Source organism: Typopeltis vanoorti, chromosome 1, assembly GCF_054136105.1.
Source record: "Typopeltis vanoorti isolate ZY-2024b chromosome 1, IOZ_Tvanoo_1.0, whole genome shotgun sequence".
In the NCBI taxonomy this organism is placed as follows: Eukaryota; Metazoa; Arthropoda; class Arachnida; order Uropygi; family Thelyphonidae; genus Typopeltis; species Typopeltis vanoorti.
The window spans coordinates 184,078,744-184,102,506 of record NC_143549.1 but is presented as its reverse complement, the minus strand read 5'-3'; the positions used below and the strand labels follow the sequence as shown (position 1 = coordinate 184,102,506).

The 23,763-nt window shown below is 35.7% G+C and overlaps 1 protein-coding gene across 1 annotated transcript in view; it reads left to right on the top strand.

The window, feature by feature from the left end:
* The first annotated feature begins 2,639 nt into the window (after nt 1-2,639).
* LOC150110695 (serine/threonine-protein phosphatase 2A activator-like) overlaps nt 2,640-23,763 on the top strand; it is a 129,639-nt gene continuing 108,515 nt past the window's right edge. The window contains exons 1-2 of the mRNA XM_090395740.1: nt 2,640-2,727; nt 14,447-14,532. Of these exons, the coding sequence (XP_090251866.1) occupies nt 2,718-2,727; nt 14,447-14,532 (96 nt within the window). The 5' untranslated portion in view covers nt 2,640-2,717. The remainder of the gene's footprint in view (nt 2,728-14,446; nt 14,533-23,763) is intronic.

Below are 23,763 nucleotides of genomic sequence, written 5' to 3'. Positions count from 1 at the left end.
ACAAGTTGCTGAAGCATTACATTCCCTTAGTAAATCCATGGCGTTCATTGTAATGATAGATTCTCTGCCAACTCTTTCCCTATAGAAGCTCTTACTAACTTTTCGAAACCCTTCACCACCATTAAAGAGATACTGATAGGTAGATAGTTGGATACATCAGTCTTTGCACCATCATGATGCAATGGAATTATCATACATTATATCCACTTCTGTGGAATCTTCCCTGTTTTGAGACTAAAATTATATAGTTCAGTCAAAGGAATAGACAGTTCAGCCAAACACTCTTTTAGCATCTGTGTTGGTATCCCATCAGCCCCAGTTTCAGAATTCTTGTTCAGTTTGTGCAACAACTCTAGTACCTCCTTCTCATACACTTGAGCTTCTCCATTCTATGCAGACGTAGCAGTGAGCTCAGTGTTGCATGCACCTGGTCGATAGCTTTTAACTAAATGATATTCATTAGTTAAGAAATCTCTGTCTTTATCTTTCATGTTAATACCATTTACAATCACGAGAGTTATTCTTTCATACTCGTTATTTTTTTTGCGTACCTCATAACGATAGAATTCGTTTGGGTTGTGTTTAGCTCTTGGAGCCAATTTCTTTCATACTTAGCTTTCTATTCAACAGTTGTAAATCTTTTGCCCTGAGTCTTCTAATTTCATAACTGACATCATTCGTATGCACATGGTATTCCTTCCACATCATGCTTTTCTTAAGAATCTCTTACTTAATTGGATTACATATTCATTTCAATACTACCCTACTTATTCCTTGTACACTAGGGATACATTTCCTTATTGCATCATTTAAGTATTTCTGCTTCCCATACACTGTTAATATCCTTCACACCCACCAACTGATGTCATGGCGCAAAACCCAGCATACTCCTTAATTTGTCATAATTTACTGCTTTGTACTTCATCTCCTGTAACCTTTTCGGAATGAAACAAAAATAAACGTTAATTGCCACTTTTCAAGTAAATACGCCATGATCATTGTCACACCCGGAGGCAGAAGAGTTAAATCTTTAACTGAAACCCATTTCTGACACTATAATCAGATCTAGCACTGTTTGATCTAGAGTCCCTTCTATTACATGCTGCCTGAGAAAGTTGTTTTGCAACAGCACAATAAATTCAGTTTCATTGCCTCCGTAGCACAATTAGAAGAATGATGGTATGGTGGGCCCTTCGATTAGAAAAGGCCTAAGTTCGATTCTCTTCATGACAAGAGGAATCTTTATATGGACTTTTTCAATCGAAGGTGAGATCTCATACGGAGGTAGTAGGGTTTTTTCTCCGGGAAACTCGGGTTTTTCATCCCGCATACAGACAAATCAGCCCTTCAGAACACACGCAATTTACAGACAAAAAATACTAGCGGTGGTTGTGGGCAGTAGATGGCGTTGATGTAGGTGATTGGTAGTAGAGGTTCTGTGGAGACGGAGTGGAGTGGAGACAGAGAGTTGTACGATGCGTGTCCTCCCGCGATGAGTCTTCGGACTCCTTGGAGGCTCACGAATAATAATGAAATTCATCTCATGAGATTTTACTGCTACCTAGTCAATGTTCGGATAATTAGTCTTTGATTATGATTACTCGTTTTTGTGTTTCGTACCTACTATCTTTATTTGGTGATGCATTTCTTCGTCACCAACAGTCGATTCACTAGGTCTGTAATAACACCTGACTATGTATTTGAACTAGTTAGACTCTACTTCCCATCAGATGGCTTCAAACTCACTGCCACATGAAAAACTGTTTACTAGTATTGCAGTCATAGGTCTCAACTCTAACCGGATTCAAACCACCCAATATCGTTAGCAGTACACCTTTCCTCCTCTACTATCCTGTCCATCCTTCCTAAAAAATACTCTATCCTTCACATTTTATACCAGTTAGTTATCCTCTGATAGCCAGGTCTCACTAATGCCTACAATCTGAGCTCCCAAAGTATCCACCAAAGCAACAAATTATCCCTTTGTTTCTTATACTCCTAGCATTCATTCACAAACACAATAAGTTACCTGCATGCTTTGCATACTCTTCTCTGTAGTCTGCATTGTACATTTGGACAACTTGATGAGTTCGAACCGGAAGAACACAAAATTGTTCTCTCCTCATAAACGTTTCCATGATAATGTCCGTTCCTATCTTTAGCATAGATGGAGCCTCTGTAGCTCAGTTAGTATAGACTAGTCCCTTTGGTTGGAAAGACCTGGGTTCGAATCCCACCTATGGCGTGACTAACGTCTATCAGGTGTTTTCAATCAAATGGTGAGGTAGCCGGTTTTATACGGTGGTAGAGGATATTTTCTTTCCGAAACTCATGTTTTTCGTCCCCCATTAAGGTAAACCTGTTCGGAGAGATCACACGTGGTGGTCACAGATTCCTATAACCAAGAGCTTCATATTGGTTTCATAAGATAGTGCCGTATGGTACTCATGGCCGTTTTGTATCGTCATACACTAATTAATTAATTAATTAATTAACACAGCTACATAACACAAATACATCGCCACTTTTACACATAAATTATATATATATATCTATATTTAACTTTTTTTTTTTTTTTTTTTTACGATATTAATGTTCGCATACTTTTCACATCGTGAAGCAAAATTACTCCCTCTTCTGGGCAACAAATGTCAAGCCAAATGTAAACTTTCCTCGCTGTCGATCGCAAATTTAAAAAAAACAATCAATCGTGCAACATGACATCTAGTAAGCGTATTCATTGTTACATAAATTAAACTTTAATTGAAATCTAGTATTCAGAATCTCTGTTGTCTATGGGTGTATATATTTTTGTTTTTGATGTATACATCCGTATTTTTGAATATTTCCCACATTTTTTAAAAGAGAATGTTGCCATGTGTTGAATTGCTTATTTTTTAATGTTAATTTGTGCCACTGTTTTTTTTTATTTTGTTTATTTTTTTTGTCATGGAATGTTTTTACTCATGTTGCTGCTTAAATTCTAATTCCGCAGGTGATGGTTTGAAGTGCAGTTTTTAGTCTAATCGTAATGAGTTTCAAAAAGTCATATAATAATATTGTTATCATAATTGTTATACTTTTACTTATTAATTAACTGTTATAACTATTAAGGTGCGTCTTCCTATTTTATTAAAATTTATTTATCAAATTAGTACACAAACCTATCATGTCTACTTTTTTTAATACACTAATCTCTCGCGATGAATCTTCTGAACCCATGGAGATACCCTTTTAATAGTAATAATAATATGTGTAGTTTTTTAATAGTAATAATAATAATAATATGTAGTTTTTTAACGGCTGTTCCCCCCCCCCTCCCCTTATGCCTCTTTCCTTTGGTACTGAATATGGTAAGAAATTTGAAAAATCACTTCATAATCCCCAGCATTTAATAGTAGGAATTTCTTCATGTAGATAAACTGCAAAGCTGTTAATTTAAAAAAAATTTTTTTTTTTTAACAAATTCCTTGGAATGAATATATGTAAGTTGTAAAGAAGTAAAGCCCAGCAATAAGCATTCACATAGTTTGAGAACTGCCAAAAACAAACTACGAAGCTCTCTACATTAAATAATAAATAATTAAAAGTAAGCCTTAGTTGCTTCTGTTGTATTGATGAGTAGAGTGATGGTTGCATACTAGCAAAATTCATATATCATTTAAATTAAAGTCAAAGTTGTTAAAGTTAAATATCTGAGTAGCATTGTTGGAATTATAAATTCCGATTAATTAAGAATTATTATTTGTTCTCCTCAAGTACTGCAAAAATGCTACAGTCAAGCATTTTTGTTTCAGTTACTGGCTTTATATGTTTCACATCTTTCAAAGAAAACAAATCTGTAAATAAAAGTATAGAAAGTATAGATTTTCTTGTATATGTGCATACTCAATCCATAACCCTGTGCCTTTATCTGAAAGGTTTTCCAGTATGCTGTTTGCATGTGGGTACTATGTTACTGCCTATGCCACAAGGACATAACTGATGAAATTCTTTGAGATCATGCTGAGCCAAAAGTAGCACCCATATTAAAAAGCTTTAGTTGTCAATAGCATCTTTCAAATATAGTTTGAATACTATATTTGAATAATATCCTTAGCAGGAAGATAAAATCATAGTATCCAAAATATCACCCATCACTATTTATTCATTAGAAATCAGCCAATAACTATTATTATTATTATCTGATCTCCATCGAGTCAGAGATTCATCATGGGAGGTACACGCTATTGTACACAATGCTTATCCAACCATGCCTTAAACTGATTAGATGTGTCTACATTGACAACACACTCAGGCAATGCATTCCACTCTCCATCCAAAGAACCTGCTCCTCACTCCTCTGCTCACACCTTCCTTATATAGTTTACAACAATGGTCTCTTGTTCTACCCCCCCTCCCATTTTATGAAAAATCTCTTCCATGTTAATCTGATAACAGTCGCTTACTAGTTTATATGTCTCAGTCATATCTCTCTGCCCCCCCTCCCCTTCCTTCTATTCACAAGGCTTTGGCATTTACAATCTCTCAATCTGTCCACATACTCTACATTCCAAAGACCACTACATATCCTCATCACCAAGAAAACCCAGAGACCAAAGTGGTGGACAATAATCCATATGAGGCCTGATCAAGTCCTTATATAATGGCATCATAACCTCTCTATTTCTGTATGTAAGGGTCCTCCTCATTGCCTTTATCCAATGTGATGTCTTCACAACTTATGCAATGTGGCTCCTGAATTTCAGGTTCTTGTTCACCACCACTCTCAGATCGTTCATATCCTCTACTTCCTTTAAAGTTTCCCCACCAAATGTATACTTTGCATCCCATCATTGCTTACCAAATCCCAAAACCTTTGCAACATTAAACTGACAGTTCCATTTACCTGTCCATTCATGCAATCTATTTAAGTCCTCCTGTAAAGCCATAAGAACTACTTGACCCTGCATTGGTCTCCCCAATTTTGCATCATCTACAAACAACTGCAGATCACTAGTTAAACCAATTCCGATATCATTAACATACAAATTGATCAACAATGGTCCCCAAAATTGACTCCCCTGCAGTGCACCACAAGTGACATTACTCTTTTGGGATACTGCACCCCTATATACAACTTTCTGATACCTATCTGATAGCCAGTCACTGATCCAACTCAGATGGCTATTATCCAATCCCATCCGTTTCAATTTATTTAACAGCTTGTTTTGTAGTAGTCTATCAAAAGCTTTTGCAAAATCTAAGTATCCCATTGTATATACATCTCCCTTGTCCAAGACATTTGTCACCTTGTTATAGTTCGTAAGTAAGTTAGTAAAACATGATCTCCCTTTAACAAACTCACGCTGATAACCAGATAATACTGCTGTTATCAACCCGTTTCTGTATCCTACTTCCCACCAACTTCTCTAGTACCTTCCCCACAACTCCAAATATACAGACTGGCCTATAATTTATAGCCACAGCCTTATCACCACCTTCATGCAGTGGAACAATTTTGCCTTCTTTCCGCTCCCTGGGAACCCGTGTGCTGTTGTAAGACTTATTAAAGAAGCATGCCAATGCTACTGCCAATTCACTGGAACATTCCATTAAGATGTGTGGTGTTATGCCATCAAATCATATCACCTTATTTACATCAAGGGTATTTTTTTTTCAAATACCTCCTGCTCACTCACAATTAAGCCATCCTTTCCTATGTCCTCTATACTTAAGTTTCTCATGATTTCACCTTGATGAGGATGAAACAGCCATATAAATTGATCAATGAATACCTCAACAATGCCTTCTGCAGCAGTTACCATTTTCATCGTGATCATTCTTCCTTCTACTTGCCACATATCTAAAAAAAACTCTCTAGGGTTTTTCTTCACTGATTTGCCAATTTCTGTTCATATTGTAGTTTCACTCCTTGCTAACTGATTCACTTTTCCTGGCTTGTTCTTTATACTTTTAATGTAATTAATTATTATCATTATTGATCTTCTACTGCCCTGAAAGTGCCTTCTTCTTCTAGACTTCATGCTTAAGCCTCTCATTCTTCTATTTTACACCTACCTTATTCAGCATTTTGATCTTTGGAATACATTCACACATTGATACTGTTAGGTATTTCTTTGTCAGTTTCCAAGCAGCATTTATTTCCTTACCACTTAACTCCTTATTCCATGCTATAGCTCCAAGCTATAGATATGTCTCCTAAACTTGTGATATTCACCAGTCTTATAATTCCACATGTATCCTTTCCTCACATCTGCATATCGCTAGCCTCAACACAGGTAATCTCCATAATCACTCAACTATGTAATTGTCAAACCCAATTCACAATTACATCCTCTGATGAAATGATCAAATCTAAAACTCTCGATCCTCACATACCTTCCTTTACATGCTGCCTGAAATAGTTATCTCTCAAGAACTCGAAACATTAATTTTTCTTATTCCCAAATGCATCTCTTCGCTCCAATCTATACCTCCATAATTAAAATTACCCATAATAATTACCATTCCTTTGTTCACTAATCCAAGTTGTTTATACATTTTTTCATCACCATCCTCCACATTCCCTTGCCTATAACAACATCCAACTAATTATGTCTTCCTGTCAACCTCCACATTACACCACACTGCCTCATAACTATTGCTACTATTTCCCTCTTTCATGTCTACCTTATGTGGACATAATTCCCCTGCTAACATCAGCACCCCGCCCTTCTTGTCCTTTCTGTCCTTGCGAAAAATACTGTATCCTTCCATTTTGTGTAATATGCCCGAGCGAGTACGAAGGACAATAAATCAGAATGGGATAGTTAGTATAAGGCATCAAAATAGGTATAGGACAAATGGGCTTCTGCAATTCATGTATACTAATGCCAGAAGTATTAGGAACAAGAAGGAAGAATTTTTGGCCTTGGTTGGCTTCCAGGCCACAGGTTATTGGCATTAGTGAAACATGACTGACAGAAGATGATATAGCAAGTGGGATTGAATGTGAAGGGTATAGTGTGTTCAGGAGTGACAGGAAGAATAAAATGGGGGGGGGGGAGTGTTATTGATGATAGCTAATAAGCTACAGCCAAGGAGAATAGAAGTTGAACTGCATGATAGAGAAAAGAGCACATTTGAGGCTTTGAGGCTATTTGGTGTGAGATTGAGGCTAGTAGAACAAAATATACAATTGGGTGCTACTATAGACCAGGTGATGGAATAGATGGCGGAGATAGTATGCATAAGCAAATAGAAGAAATGAGTGGAAGGAGGGTGATTATTATGGAAGATTTCAACTATGGTAACATTGGTTAAAAGGAGGAGAGGACACAAGGGAGGAAGGAATTGGATTTTATGCAATTATTAAGGGATAACTATCAGCAACAGCATGTACTAGAAAATACTAGGGATCAGAGAGTGCTTGACCTATTAATTGTATCTGAGAATTTGGCTGTAACGAATATGACCACGTTGCCACCAATTGGTGAGAGTGATCATAGGGTCTTGATTTGGGAGGTGGCTAAAGGTGTGGAATTTACAATTAAGACAGGGTACATGTGGAATTATCGGGCTGGTAAGCATGACAAGCTTAGCAGTTTAATTGGTTCAGTGCCATGGCATGTAAAACTGCATGCAAGGGCTGGATGTTAATAGTGCATGGGAGATGGTTAAGAAGTGTTTGCAGGAGGCAATGGGTGACTGTATAACCTAGAGTCCGAATAATAAATCAAGTAGGGGTTAAATGGATGAATAACACCATTAAGCTTGAGCTGCAAAAAACGGAACAACTGTGAGGGAATTTAAGGAGAAAAGTGACCGGCAGGCACATGAACGGTATAAAGTGCAGGCCAGAAGGGTAACGAGTGTGGTAAGAAAAGCAAAAGCGGATTATGAAAAAACATTAGCCATGCAGGCTAAAGAGAATCCCAAACAGTTTTTTCGATATGTTGCAAGTAAAAGAAAAAATGTATATGGCAGAATGATTTTAAAGAATGCCAATGGTAGGGAGGTAACCGAATCAGTTGATATAGTGGAATTACTGAGCAAGCTCTTTGCAAGCGTATATCATCCAGGTGGTGACATTGCAGAAATGAAAGAACCAACAGCTTATACGGGAATTGTGATGAATGAAGTGGAGGTGAATAGTCTATTACAAAACCTCGATGTCAATACAGCTGTGGGATTGGATGGTATACCACCTTGTGTCGTACGTGAAGCGGCTAAAGAATTGTCGGTGCGCTTGACCATTTTTTTTTTTAATTTCGGACTCGGGTCTGGGTTAGTCACAAAGGGGTGGAAAGAGGGGGAAAATAGTTCCACTGCATAAAGAGGGCTTTAAGACTGTTGTTGTAAATTACTGCCCGATCAGCATATCAGGAATCATTGTCAAGGTCTTTGAGAAAATAGTCAAGAGGAAAATACAGGATTGGATAGATGAAAATGGGATAGTTTATGAGGGACAGCATAGTTTTGTGAAGGGCAGATCATGCCTCAGTAACTTGCTCACGTTTTATAACACAGTGAACACAGTGACGGCTGAACTGGATAAGGGTAATGGGTTTACAGTGATTCTACCGGACCTTGCTAAGGCCTTTGACAGGAGGATACCACATGGAATTCTAATCAGTACAATGAGCATATGGGGATGGATATAGGGTTGGTGAGATGGATAGGATTGTTTTTGGAGAGATATCAGAGAGTGGTTTATTCAGGAGTAGAGTCCAAAAGACGGCCTGTGTGCTGTAGGGTTCTGTTCTTGGACTGCTACTGTTCAATTTGTTCATTAACAATATAGGAAAGGATCTGAGAGGAAGTGTTCATTTGTTTGCTGATGATGCAAAGTTGGGTAGAGCAATAGTGAGTGCACAGGATATCAAAATTTTGCAGAATGATTTGGATAGTTTGGAGGGCTGAGCTAAGGAGAATGGATGTCCTTAGCCCAGCCCTCCAAACTATCCAAATCATCCTGCAAAATTTTGATATCCTGCTACTAATCTTTTCACCCAAAATGTAACGTTATGTATTTTGGGTGAAAAGATTAGTAGCAGTATATCACATTGGTGGAACTCTACTCCAGTAGATTGATGAGGGCAGGGATTTGGGAGTTTTGGTGGATAGGTAGTTGACGTTTAGGGGGCACATGGCAAAAGTGGCTAAATCAGCTTCTTAAATCACTTAGTTGCTGAAAAATACTTTGACAAGCAGAGACAAATAGGTTATTGTTCCTCTGAATCGAGCCTTGATAAGACCCCACCTACACTACTGTGAGATATGGGTGCCAGTGTTTCTTCTTGGTGGAGATGATCCAGAGATGAGTGACCAAGATGATAGCGGGTCTATGGAATGAACCTTATGAGAACAGGTTGAAGATTTGTGGGTTGCAGAAATTGGTTGATAGGCAGAAAAGGGGTGATATGATTGAGACGTTCAAATTACTGAAGGGTTTCTATAAGATTAATTCAGAAGATATTTTTGAGAATAGGATTGGTGGCGGGCGGACTAGGGGCCATACATGGAAACTGGACAAGAGTGTGGTTAGCAAGGGTGTTAGAACTAGATTTTTTACTTGGAGAGTGATGAATGAGTGGAATAAGCTGCCAGAGTCTGTTGTGGGTGCCATGACTGTAAATGAGTTCAAGGCAAAGTATGATAGATATTGTGTGAATGTCAAATAGTTGTTCTTGATATGATGTTAGGGCCTCAATGAATCTGTGGGCTCCTTAGAGTTACCCGTAATAATAATAATTTCTATTCCCATTAGAATGTCATCTTCATTCAACCATGTTTCACTTATTCCAATGATTTTGGGATGAATAAACTCAATCAGTGATGCCATTTCATCTCCCTCATTTCTGATATTTCTGGCATTTGTAAACAAACACAGTAGTTCATTTTTAGATCTATAATCAGTCCAATTCAAGCCACTTGTTGGTTGTGATTTTTCCACCACACCTGCCCTTGCCCAAGCACCTTTATCACCACTTACCGCATATATCCATTCAGTCTAAACTTCCCCACCCACATCACAATATAACTCCATCTTCATACACACATTCATTGCCACTTTCAACATCCACTCTCCCTCTGCCATTTCTTCGCCCCCCCCCTCCCTGTTCCTCTTGCATTCCCATTCTCTCTTCATCTCTCACACTACTACTGTTTCCACTGCCAAGCACTTCTATCTCTTCAATACCACTCTCTTGATTTTTCACTACATCTCTTACTTCTGATCTCTTGCATGCATCACACACTATACTTCCATCTGGCAACACTTTCTCCAATGAACTCACTCCAAAGCCATTTAAATGCAACCCATTGTGCCTGTAGAATTCCATTCTTCCCTCATATATGTGCCATACATCCACAAATTGTACTCCCTTCTCCTCACACATCTCCACTAGCATACCATTTATGATTTTGGCTTTGCCTCAACTCGTCATTGTCATACCTCAGCAACACACTGACATCTTTTCCACTGCAATGTTATCTTTCACTCTTCTCAATAACCTCCTGATATTCACCCTCACATGCTCCTTATGTCCACTTAGATCATTTGTCCCTCCATAACCACCATTAATTCTCTTGCTTGTTTCTTCCTCATGTCCAATGCCTGAATTATCCTACTCATTCTCCCTCCTAGATAGCAGATTTTATGGACTCTAAGTAACTAATCCTCTAGTTATGGAATCTCCATACACAACTAAAGCTGTTATTTTTGTAATAGTTAAGTTATTATAACTACACAACTAAAGTTATTATTTCTGTTAAACTATGTAGAAAGTATGTGTGTGAAGAATTGTTGATAAGCTGAAAAGTTATATTAAGCTTGATTTTCTTTAGAAATAGAGTAACTTTGAAATAGAAATTAAAATAATAGTAAAATTTAAACATTAAGTATAGTATTTAAAAGTGAGAACCCCCAAGTATATTAGTGTTCATTGTTAAAAATATGCCAAAATATACTGTATTTTGTAAAAGAATAGACATAGTGAAAATTCAAATACTTGAATATTTTATTGTATTTACATTTTAATATATTTACAGTGAGTAAGAAAAAAAAATATGCATGTATTTGCAGGGAGGGAAGTTACATATATAGAGGTGCTTGTAAGTACATTGTTTCCTCTTGCAAGCCATCATGTATCACTCTTTGAAGAAACCATCAGCAGTCTTCTGTCATGCTACCTTCCGATTTTCCTAGGATTGTTGCTTTATCACCATAATGTCCTGGTTAAACCATTCATGTTATGCCACTTTATTTCTAGATCAACTAGCTCTGTATAATTTTCAGCTTTATTATTGTCTCTAAAATATTTCAGTAATTATCTCTGATTTCCAGGCTTCTAGTTTTATTATTATTATTTATTTTTATTGTTATTATTTTTTTATATATCAACCCCATTACATGAGAAGTCGTATATGACTTGTAACATGACAATGCATGTAGGCAAACGATCAGAAAGAAGAAAGGAATCTGTTAATGTCAACTTGAAGAGTTGACTGTTGTATGTGTTGGGGAAAATACTATGGAGAAGGCTCTTCCAGATGACAGATTTATATGCAATGAAGGAAGAGGATGAGAAGTTGGGTCAATAAGTCTGAAATTAAGTAATGTATATAGATGTTGACTAGTGGCTCATTTGTACTTGTTAAGAGACAGGTGGAGAAACAGTGGCTGCAAGTTCCGTGGAGCAGCCTCATGGAAATAACTATAAAAAAGATGTAATACAGAAACAAAGCATCAGTGGGAAAGTGATTTGAGGGTGTTATTGAGAGAAGTGTCATCTATTAAGCAAATAGCTTTCTTCTGGATACACTCTAGCATTCTGAGGTAGGTTTTTGGGACACCACTACCCTAGATGTGAGAACAGCTGAAGGTTGGGAGGATCTGGGATTTATGAGATGTTAGGAGTTGAGCAGAAGAGAAGTAAGTTTAGAGCACCAAGAATACCAAGCTTTTTTGGAAGCAGAGGATATGTTGTGTTTATATGCCAGGATAGGCTAAATGTGAAAGTCAGCCTAAGAAGAGAAAACCAATCTTGGAGATTGGAGTGTTATCAGACATGAGGGAGAGTGAGGCATGGCCTTTCTTCAGGGAAAGAAGGCAAGTTTGGGTTTTGGTAGAATTAAAATTTACTAAATTATCCTCATCCCTTTGAGAATGGCTAGAAGACTGGTGTTTAACGCACATGCCATAGAAAATCTTGAAGCTAGAGTTATCTAAGTATTACGAATGATGATTTTGTACTTTAGTGAAGATATGAATAGAATTGGACATTAGTGAGAGATCATTGATGTATAGGAGAAAGAGTGTAGGTGAAAACAGAGCCTTGAGTACTCTGGCAATGATGGAAAAATCAGATGAGAGGGAATGCTTCACCATGACATGCAGTGAATGACCAGAGGGGAAGCCCAACAATCCACTCCATAAGACCATTAGAAGGCCATTAGGCCAGACTGATCAAATGCTTTGGAAATATTCAGAGCAACCATATTTGGCCCATGTCCAACAATGGGTAAGGTTAGCCTAGGAGATCTACTGTAGAATGAGAATGGCAGAATTCATATTAGTGATCACTCATTAAATGATAGGTCTCTAGATAGTGGAGAAGCTGGTTGTTTATGGCCTTCTCTGTCACTTTTGAGGTATTAAGGTAAGTGCAATGTGATGATAGTTTTTTTGTGAGACTTAGTTTAATGCACAGTAGTGGCAGAAATATTTTCTTGAGGTTAAATTCGATTTTTTTTTATATTCCTGCTGTAAACCTTTTTTTTTTTGGTGGGGGGGGGGGAGTGAATGCCATATTTATTTTGACCTGAAGTCCAGTAAGCAAAAGTAAAGTAGCAGTGCCCTTATCTCAGTCAATATCAACAGTGCTCTTTGGTTGGTTGAAAAGACCTAGGTTGGAATCCTATCTAGGATGTGAAGAATCTTTTTTTAAGGGATTTTTAATTGAAGGTGAGTTAGCTGGTCGGCAGGGTTTTACTCCCAGAAACTTGAGTTTTTCATTCTACAAAACAGGCAAATCAGTCAGAAAAACATATGCAATTTACAGACATAATAAACTTGGGTTATTCATTCTGCAAAACAGCCAAACCAGTCAAAAAAAAAAAAAAAAAAAACATATGCAATTTACAGACATAATACACTGACCTCATAATCCTAGCTGTTTTGCCAATTCCAAACACACACAACCAACCACAAAATACCAGCAAGGTTTTGTAAATTCTTCATTCTGAGCAGTAATGCAAATTAATTTTAAATTTTCACAAATTTCTGATGGTAGTCCTTGTACCTTATTACTCCCAGCAACGTGCACATTTTTAGATTTTTCTTTTATACTCGTTTCGTGTGCAGGTGATATGGAAGTCTATTGTTCTGCAAGAAAAATGCTTTTAAGCATGTTTTGGAACATCTATAGGCAAGAGCCAATTCTTTGGCTCATGAACTTAAAAAAAAAGCTATCTATGCCACAGAAGTAACATATTCTGTTTTTTTTTTTTTTTTTTTTTTTTCTTGCAATATCAAGCAATAGGAGTTTGTTTCTAAAAACAGAAGTTTTTATTCTAGTAAGCTGCATTATTGAAGATGAGATCTTGGCAATCTGGAATGACATACATGTTTTTCTCCTGGAAACTTGGTTTTATCCCACAATTTGCCAAGAACATGCATAATTTACATATAAATAATACTATTGGTGTTACTTCTGTTTAATACTAACCAGTGCCAACTCACTAGCATCCCAAGTGTCCTATACATGCATTTCCCCTGAAACCATTGAGTCAGATCAACTGGCTATCGAATTTCAGCAATAACAAGGAGCCAACTTTTATCTTGCTCCCACTTCATGCAAGTAATAAAAAGCACCCAGTCTTTTCATGGATGATGATGATGATGATGTTGCTGTTTAACACCTGTACATAATGAGAGTAATAAGTGGATGATTTACAATTCCTGACTTTTAAATATGATAATAACAGTTAAATAAACAAGATTCAAAGACATCTGAGCACAAGTGAGAATGGTAAAAGATTAAAAAAAAAATTTTTTTTAATTATTTGGCAATTTTTTTGAAATTTGCAAAATAAAAATGACAGAACATATCTTAACTCTTTAACCACTATGTTTCATCTAATTGTAATAATTTGTTCTTTTTCTTTTAGAAAATAATGTCATGTCAATTTCTTCATAGTGATTATCACAACTCTTCAGCACACCATCGTAGGCCATGTATTATTGATCTGTCATTATAGATCTATCATTATTGTTGTTATTGATCTGTCTGAAATTTGTTTGTTTTACTTGCTTGTTTAAATTTCCAGCAGTAATTTTTAAGTTTTTTTTTTTAAGTTATACTATTTTTAAAAAATATTTTTACTGTAATTTTGTGTTATGCTTCTAAGAAACACAGTATGAATGTCTATGTTTGAACTTGCTCTATAAATTTTTTAATAGGTAGTGAAAATAAAGATGCAGCCTTTTTTGTTCCCAAGAAAGAAATATGTTCAAATGAAGATATGCCAAAATGGGAAAAGTCAGAGGTATACAAGACCAGTTTATGCTGAAGTATATAAAAATTTGAACATTGTAATGATATCTGTCTTGAGTCGTTAAGTAAGTGGGGTAACTTCAGTTTGAATTGTAGACATAATGACAATTTGTAAGAAGACATTCACGTATTATAATGAACATGTTTATAAAGTATGCAGTAGAAGTCTGTAATAACTAGAGTTCATCACTATTGGAAACTAAGTTATCTTTCTAATGAAATTTCATTTTCATCATTTAAACTACCAAGATAAAAATTCTCTTGGAATTAAACAGAAAATACATTAATCAAGTATGTTTCATGTTATCATTTAAATCGCAGTTTTAATTAAATTAAACAATGTATTTATCATGCTGACAAATTTACAATCGATGTAAAAGATTATGAATTTAATAACTATGAGAATTCATATTTTGAACATGTCGGTCTTGAGCTCTGGAACATATAGCGTTCACCTAGCACAAGTAAAATCTGCATATCATGCAAAACTTAACTTCTACACTTTTAGACACTTTTCATACTAAGCAATAAAAAGTTCTTTCATTTGCAGTATTAAAAGAAACTGTAAAAGTAATTAGAGACTTCTGAAATGATAGAACATATTACTTTATATTAATTTCGATGATCAGCCAACAACCAATGTTGCAATTCATAACACAGTTGATGTGTGCTATTTGACAGCTGTGTTACATAACTACAGAATATGAACAGAAGTGTTATTAAAATGAAACAGTACTCTCATTATTACTGAAAAATCTTCCAGTATTTTACATTAATATGCACGTGAAGAAAAAAACACTAATAAAAAATGGACTTCTCGTTATATGCAGCTTGTCATATCTGACTTTTACTATAGATTGCAAATATCTTCATCTTCCCCTTATCTGTTAGGCTCAGTGACCTGTCATTGCTAAGTAATTTAGCATCGTAGCAAATTAATGCTCAGATGTGCTGAATGGACTCATTTGAATTGACATGGAGGAGACCATTAAGAATCCCTGCACTGCAAAAAAATGACCAGTAAGGTTTTAGAGAATATAAAGACAGAATGCTCCTTAGAGGCAATGATTGCAAAACAGAAGTTAATGTACTTTGGGTATATTATGCAAGCAGATGAATAATTGGAAAGGCAGCAGTGTTGGGGAAGATTGAGATCATAAAAAGGAGAGGAAGGCTGTGAAAAAGGTTGGATGGACAACATAAAAGAGCTTACAAGCTTGAACTTATAACCACTGAAAGACAAGACAGGAGACTGAGTGAGATAGAGAGCTGTCGTTTACAAGATTGCCAAGAGTCAGAAAAGACCGGATGGCATATAACAAGTATGATAGTTGCTCCAGTCATCTGGAACTTGACCCTTTGAACAGGTCTTCTGAATTATGCAGTGCAACCACTGCAAACTTTTATACTTTCATATTTGAGCATTTTTGGTTGAATATTATCTACCCTAGCTGCATTTCTATATTTGAGGTTTTTGACAGCTTTTTTTCTCCCTCATGTTTTGATATGTTCTCCTGATTGCATTCCTCTTGAATGTTTCCTTCCACTGTCTTGTATCATTTGAGAACAGTCTTTTAAAGTAATTACTCTAGACATCTAGAATATTTTTATCTTCAGTGTTCATGTCACCTTTATCAATTTTTTTTTTATTTATTATTATTTTTTTTTTATATAGTATTCTATCCTCCATTTCTAAGCTTCTTCAGTAGCCTCAAGAACATTATGCCACCTTCTTAATATTTATCTTCTGTATTCTTACCAGTCTTTCTATGACTTCTGTTTAATTATGTTTACATGTTACTTGGCTTTCTTACATTTTCTCTCAGCTAATTTGATGCTGACTTATTTTCAGGAACTTTTGATAATCTCTTTTCTATGACTGCCTATTTATTACTCGAGTCCACCATGAAGTTCTGAATTTTCTATCCTTGGACCAGTTCACTACATGCCTTTCTGGCTTAATCAGAACTGTTTGCTACTGTCTCTCTAAGATTTGATTCTTGTTTTCAAACACTTTTTTTTTTTCCCCTCAAATATTTGTGTATTTGAGTACAGTTCACCTTTGAAAGTTGCTCAACATTGCTTCATTTTAAAACTTTTGTTTACATATTTTTCTTTCAGCACAAAATTAATTTTGTACTGCTTATAAGTAAATGAAGATCAGTCCCTATTTTAAATCATATGCTTCTGTACTGGAAACATGAAGATATCACTATAAACCAATTAGATGATCAGACTTTTTATTATATGACAAGGTGCCAAGAGAAAAGCTAGAATTATATGGTGTAAATGAAAATTTTATTGAGCAATATAATCTATATTTAAGTTGTAAGTTAACAGTTTGAATTGAAGGAACTTCAGGAAGATGTTTTGATGAAAATCAGGTATGAAACAAGGGAATTTGCATTCTATCCCCACTGTTACTCAGCATCTATATGGTGAAGAATAACAGCAGGGATAGTTAATCTTAGCTCTTTACTTTATGCAAATTCCTCTAAATTGAATGACCGCTATAACAAATTTTGTATGAAAATTGAAATAAAAAGAGAGACTGAAAATTAGCTGAACATTGAAAACATCAGTTGCATCCTGCATGGTGAACCTATAGAATATGTAAAATATTTCAGCTATTGAGACACAATTTTTTTTAGCAAAGATGACAAATTAAATAAGCAAAGCTGGGGCTGTAGGGAATCAACTGAATAAATTTATATAGAATATGAGAGAAATTTAATTAAAATATTTTCACTAAAAATCATCATTTCTCAACACTTTATGACAAAAAGTAAAAATCTGATCTTGACAACCTCTATTTGGCCTGACCTCATCTTGTTCTTCTCCCAGTTCTCTTCCACAGTTTTTCTTGGTCTGTTTTAAGTATACTTGCATACTTAGTAGAACAATTCTTCTGTAATTATCACATTCATCTTTATTGCCTTTTTTTTTTTTAATAGATGTGAACTATGAGAGCTTTACTCCAATCATCTGGAATTCAACCTTCTAATCAGGCCTTCTGAATTATGCAGTGTGACCCCTGCAAAACTTTTATACCTCCATATTTAAGCATTTCAAATATCATCTACTACAGCTGCCTTTCCACATTTCAATTTTTGATGTTTTTTTTCCTACCTCACATTGATATGTACTCCTGTTGCATTCCTCTTGCAAACTTTCTACTGCTGTGCTGTCACTGCTTGTTTTGTTTAACAGTTTCAAACTAATTACTCCATCTAGGATATCTGCATCTTCAGTTTTCATGTCATCTTTTATTCCTTTTACAGTACTCTTTCCTCCCTTTTCAATGACTTTTGTTTAGCTCTGCTTTTATATATAGCTCAGTTCTCTTAAATTTTTCTCTGTATTCTTTGAAGGGCATCTGCTGACTTATTTTACTGGAACTTTGGGTTTTCTTTCTTCTTGTTCAGGACTGTTTCTTTAACATCTTGTGTCTACCATGGTGTTCTTATTTTTCTATCCTTGCAGACAACTTCACCATATACCTGCCTAGCTGAATCAGTGTTTTCTTCAATTTGCCACTGAAACTTCAAGGTTTGATTCTTGTTTTGTATTCCTTAAACCCTTTAATTATTTAAAAAATGTTTCACATGTTTGGAGTTTATTATAATCCAAATTTTAAATAAGGTTGCTAAAGGGTTAAAGCCAGATAATTTGGAGGAGACCTTTAACATTGCCTCTAAGGAATGCAAAAAACTGATTAGGGCTTTTGTCCTGATGTCAAGTCCTCACCTTCACATGGTGCCTCCTTTTGGTAAGTATCTACTTAGTATTGAACAAATGAGAATGGGCTGGAAATTTGGGACTTTTAGCAGACACAAATTGTATTATCTATTGGCTTAAACTAGAAGTACATGATATATATCACGTGCTTCTAGTTTAAAGAAGTACATGATTAAACATGGTGCCTGCTCTTTTCAACAGGAAATGAGGGCAAAAAGTGACAAGCTCCAACTCAACATCTAGAAAAAGTAGAACAATAACAAATCCAACATCCAAAGAACTGAAGGTAGGAACTGTCAACATAAGTTGTTGATAGTTCCTACAGTATAAATTGAAAGGATATTGAAATCAAACCTGCAGAAGAACTGGATAGTTACGATGTGGGCATACTTGGCATTACTAAGACAAAGAAGACAAAAATAGGTGAGATACTACTAAAGGATAAGTATAGAATGTTATATTCAGGCAACAACAATGAAGGAAAGGCAGGAGTAGAGGTAGCATTCAATATTACACATGAAGATAAACTTCTAGATCGGAAGCAATATCAAGTAGGGATTATGTGGGTAAACGTCAGAATGGGAAAAATGGATGGTGAAACTTAATATTGCATGTGGTTCAACAGAAGGTTCTAAGGAAGAAGAAGAGGACTATTTCAAGTCATTAGAGTAGGAAGCTCACTAAAAGAAAATGGGAAAAAGAGGAGAAGTCTTTGTTAGAATTCTAAGAAGCAAAGTAGAAAATAAATCCTGCCAGGCATTTAGAAACATTTTGGAAACATTTGAAGAAAAGGCTAGGTTAATAATAATAGAAGTACCAGCTGAATTTCTGCTCAGGATATGGACTAGTCAATTACCAATACCATGCTCCAACATAATGATGTGTACAAGTTCACATAGAGAAAAGATGCAAGAAATAAGAAAAGCCTCATTGACTATGTTATGGTTGATAGCAATATCTTCACATTGGTTCAGGATACAGAGGATTTGAAATTGGAAGTGATTATCATTTAGTTTTAAGTAGGGTAAAAATAAACATCACATTGAAAAGTATGTAAGAAAGTTTTAAAAAGAATTAAAGTTGAACAGCTTTTACAGGCAAACTGTATACCCAGCTATACAAATGTTATTCCGGAAAACTTAAACCTTTCAAAAACAAGAACCAAACCTTGAAGTCTCAGTGGCAAACTCGGAAGAAAACATTGATTAATTCATCTAGGGAAGCATGCGGTAAAGTTGTCTGCATGGGTGGAAAAATAAGAACATTTTTTTTATCCTAGTGTTCTTGTATCACCATGGTGGATACAAGAAGTTAAGGAAGCAGTAGTGGAAAAGAAGAAAGCATACTGAAAGCTCTTAGCAAATAAATATGAGATGCCCTAAAAGTATAAAATGTAAAAGCACTAAGCTATATGTAAAAGTATCTAAACAAAAGTCATGGGAGGACTCTTAGGTAACAGTATAGAAGATAAAGGAAGAGGTTATCGAAAAAGCTTATGAATGAAGGAAAGGGTACTGTAAAATAATAACATGAAACCTGAAGATAAGAATATCCTAGATGTCTGGAGTACATAAGTAGAAAATATTTGAGAAGAATGCAAACATATCAATACTTTAAGTTAAAAAAAAAGAACTATCAAAAACCTGAAATGTGCAAAGAGCTGGAGTAGTTGATATTCAACCAGAAATGCTCAAATATAGAGGTATAAGCGTTTTGCAGTGGCTACACTGCATAATTCTGAGCTCTCATAGTTCCCATCTATATATATAAAGGGAAATCAAGCTGAATGTGGGAATTACAGAGGAATTTCTCTGCTAAGTGTTCCAGGTAAGATTCATGCAAGCATACTTGAGAAGAGGTTGAGTAAAAATGTGGAAGAGAAACTTGGAGAAGAACCAGTTGAATTCTGTCCAAATAGAGTTGTCAAGATCAGATTTTCACTTTATGACAAATAGTTCAGAAATCTTAGGAATATAACACAGTGCCAAAAGCTCTTCAGAATGCTACAGTTACATGGTGTAAATGGAGCATTATATCGAACAATACATAGTCTCTATTTAAGCTGTAAGTCAGCAGTTAGAATTGAAGGAAATACAAGAAGATAGTTTGATGTAAAAATAGGTGCAAGACTATTCTTCATCATCTATATGGGTCACATTATGAAGAAAGTGGCACTAAACCTGATATTAGAATTGGAAATATCAAACTTAGCTTTTTGCTTTATGCTGTTTATATTGTACTCCTAAACACATCCAGTGCAAGTCTCCAGGATTCTCAAACTAAATTGAATAAGAGCTGTAACAAATTTGGCATGGACATCAACAATAAAAAGACCAAAACTGTGGAAACAGACAGGCATATAGAAAACTTCAGCTGTGAATTCTCAATGGAGAACCTATAAAACAAGTAAAATATTTCAGCTGTTTAGGCGTAGTTTATAGTGAAGATGGCAAATTAAATATGGAAGTAGATAACAAAATAAGCAAAGCTAGTATGGCAGAGAGCCAGTTAAATAAATTTATATGGAATAAGGGAGAAATTAGCCAAAAACACTAAACTCGCAGTATACAAGGCTGTTTTCATACCAGTTCTAAGTTATGGATCTGAGAGTTTGGTTGGAAATAAAGCACTTGATCAAAGATTAGAGACCAGAGCTATGAGAGTCCTAAGAATGATTAGAGAATGAATAGATGACATCAAGGGCAGAATCATATTAAAAATAAAGATATTAGGAAGGAAGTAATTTGACATTGTTGACCTTCGAGAATGTGTGAGCAGGGCTAATCTCAGGTGGTATGTCATTAAACAGATAGTAGAGCTCATAAAGGTTGGCTAAACAAGTGCCTGATGGCAGGAAAAAAAAAAGACCGAGAGGAAGGCCAAGATCTAGATGGATTGATTCAGTCAGAAGTGCCTTAGAAGACCAAAATGTTACATATGATAATACAGTCATCTCTCAACTTACATCGGGTTCTGTTCCATCCGGCAGGATATAAGTCGATACATTAAATCAACATAGTTATAGAGGTTAGGGACTTAACATAATACATATACTCTCAGTTTAATTTTTAAACCTTATAAAACTGTACTGTGCATTACTGTCAACATAGAACAGGAGAATAATCACCAAAATCTTCCTCCACAATCACATCTTCATTATCTTCCATATGTGAAGGACCAGGCTGCTGCTCTTCTGGTGTAACCTTTTTTTTTTTTTTTTGATGAAAATGTCCAATGTGCTTTGCTTATTTCTCTTCTTCTTTTCATCATAAATTTGTTTATAGCAAGCAAACGCATCATGTACTTTCCTTTTTACTAATAAGTAGCGTTCAACACTGGAGTTCATGTCTTCATCCATTTTGAGAACATTGCTAATTGCAGAGAATATTTCTTCAAGACCCTTCAATGTGAATTGTTTAACTACCTCTTCTTGTTTCTCTTTTCCTTCTTCCTTTTCTCATTCTTCCTCTTCTGCATTGTTCCTTCAGTTCGACCAATTCTTCATTGGTCAACTCTTTGGGGGCACTTTCTATGAGTTGAATTATGTTGTCATTATTCACTTCGAGATTCAGATTGTTTGCTAGGTCCACTATTTCTTCACTGAATTTACAAAGGACTTTATTTTTTTCAAAACTTTCAAAATCATTCACAAACCTTTTTGTCTTTATCCATATGCCACTCATACATTGAGAGATCACTTCGTCCCAAAATACAGCAATATTTTTAATAGCATGATGAATATTGAATGCTGTTGAGAATTGCATGAGAATCTGATCATTTCGTTCAGTGGCAGAAATGACTTGTGAAAAAGTTCTCTGTAAATAATAAGCCTGAAACACTGCAAGAACTCCCTGATCCATTCGTTGGATCAATGAAATAGTGTTTGGAAAGAGAAACATGACCTTGATCTTGGGAGTGAAGATCACCATGTAAGGTGGATGACCTGGAGCATTATCTAGAATTAATAAAATTTTAAATTCTACATTTTATTTCGTACAATAGCTTTTCATTTCACTCACATAACAGTTGGTTAAGGCATACACAACCAATTTTTAAGTCCTCCACAGCTTTTTATTGCTCTGATAATGAACTGGAAGAGTATGCTTCCTAATGGTTTTGAAGGCTCGTGGATTCTCACTGTACCATATCTCAAAGGGTTTCAGTTTATATCCAGCCAAATTACCCTCTAACAGAATCGTAATATGGTCTTTAAGAGCTTTGAAACCAGGCACACATTTTAGCTTTTTGTGGGTGAATGTCCACTCAGGAATTTTTTTTTCAGAACAGGGAGGTCTCATCCATATTAAATATTTGCTGTGGCAAATAATTTTCCTCCATAATAATTTTATCCGATTTCTCCACAAACTCCTTGGCAGCCTTCTCATTGGCACTTGCAGATTCACCATACATTTTCACGTTATGAAGTGCAAAACGCTGCTTGAATCTCATGAGCCAACCGGAAAAAGCGTTGAATTTGTAGTCGTAATTGGGCCCTGCTTTCTCCTTCAACATGTTGAAGAGACTTAGTGCCTTAGCGGTTATGGTCTTAGTGCTAAGGGGTATGTGCTTTCGGTTCAGGTCCTCTATCTATGATGCAAGTAGCTTTTCCATATCACCTGATATGGAAAAGCTACTTAGTCACTATAGTCGATGTAATGGAAGCAGATCCTTTCACAGCCTCTATGATTTTATTCTTATTTTTCAAAATGGTCGTCACTGTAGAATGAGACCATCCGAAGTCATGTGCGATCACATTGACGGGCTTTTTGATTTTTCTTGGTTTTTTGATTGGGTGTGTAGGGTCATATTGCACAAAATATTGCGAAATATTTAACTATAAATACACAAATAACATATTTCTCAAATACAAAATCTACAGAGGAACTGTTGAAGACACGTGCTGACTGCTGAGGGAGGTCGCTGCTGCTGAATTTGCTGTTGTCACTGCACATGACACTCACTTGCGTCTTGTTCGAAAGTATAGTCGAAAATGTTATTTATCCCCTCATAGGATCATGGATGTATCTTCGAACAGATGTAAGTCGAGGGATGACTGTACTGCAGTTCTGACAAGTAAGTAATAGATCATTTGAAAGAAAATTGTTGATAGGAGGTAAGTAATAATGTAAACATAATGATATATTACCTTCATTTCAGCCTGTAAAAACCTTTGTGGATATATATATCAGAGAATTGATGACGAAATGTTAAATAAATACTTTTATAATTAGTATTATTGCCAGACCTCCATGTAGTCAAAAGACTCATCATGGGAGGCACACACACTGTTACATACCAAAGTTCATCAAACCATGCTCTGAACTCATTTAGTGTACTGCATTCACCACAGTGTCAGGCAATACATTCCACTCCCCAACCACAATGCAACCACCATGCAAAGAACTTGCTCTTTATGCCCCTGCCAATGTAAACTCTTATATAGCTTCCATGGATGTCCCCTTGTTCTGCTCCTCCTCTTCTCCCA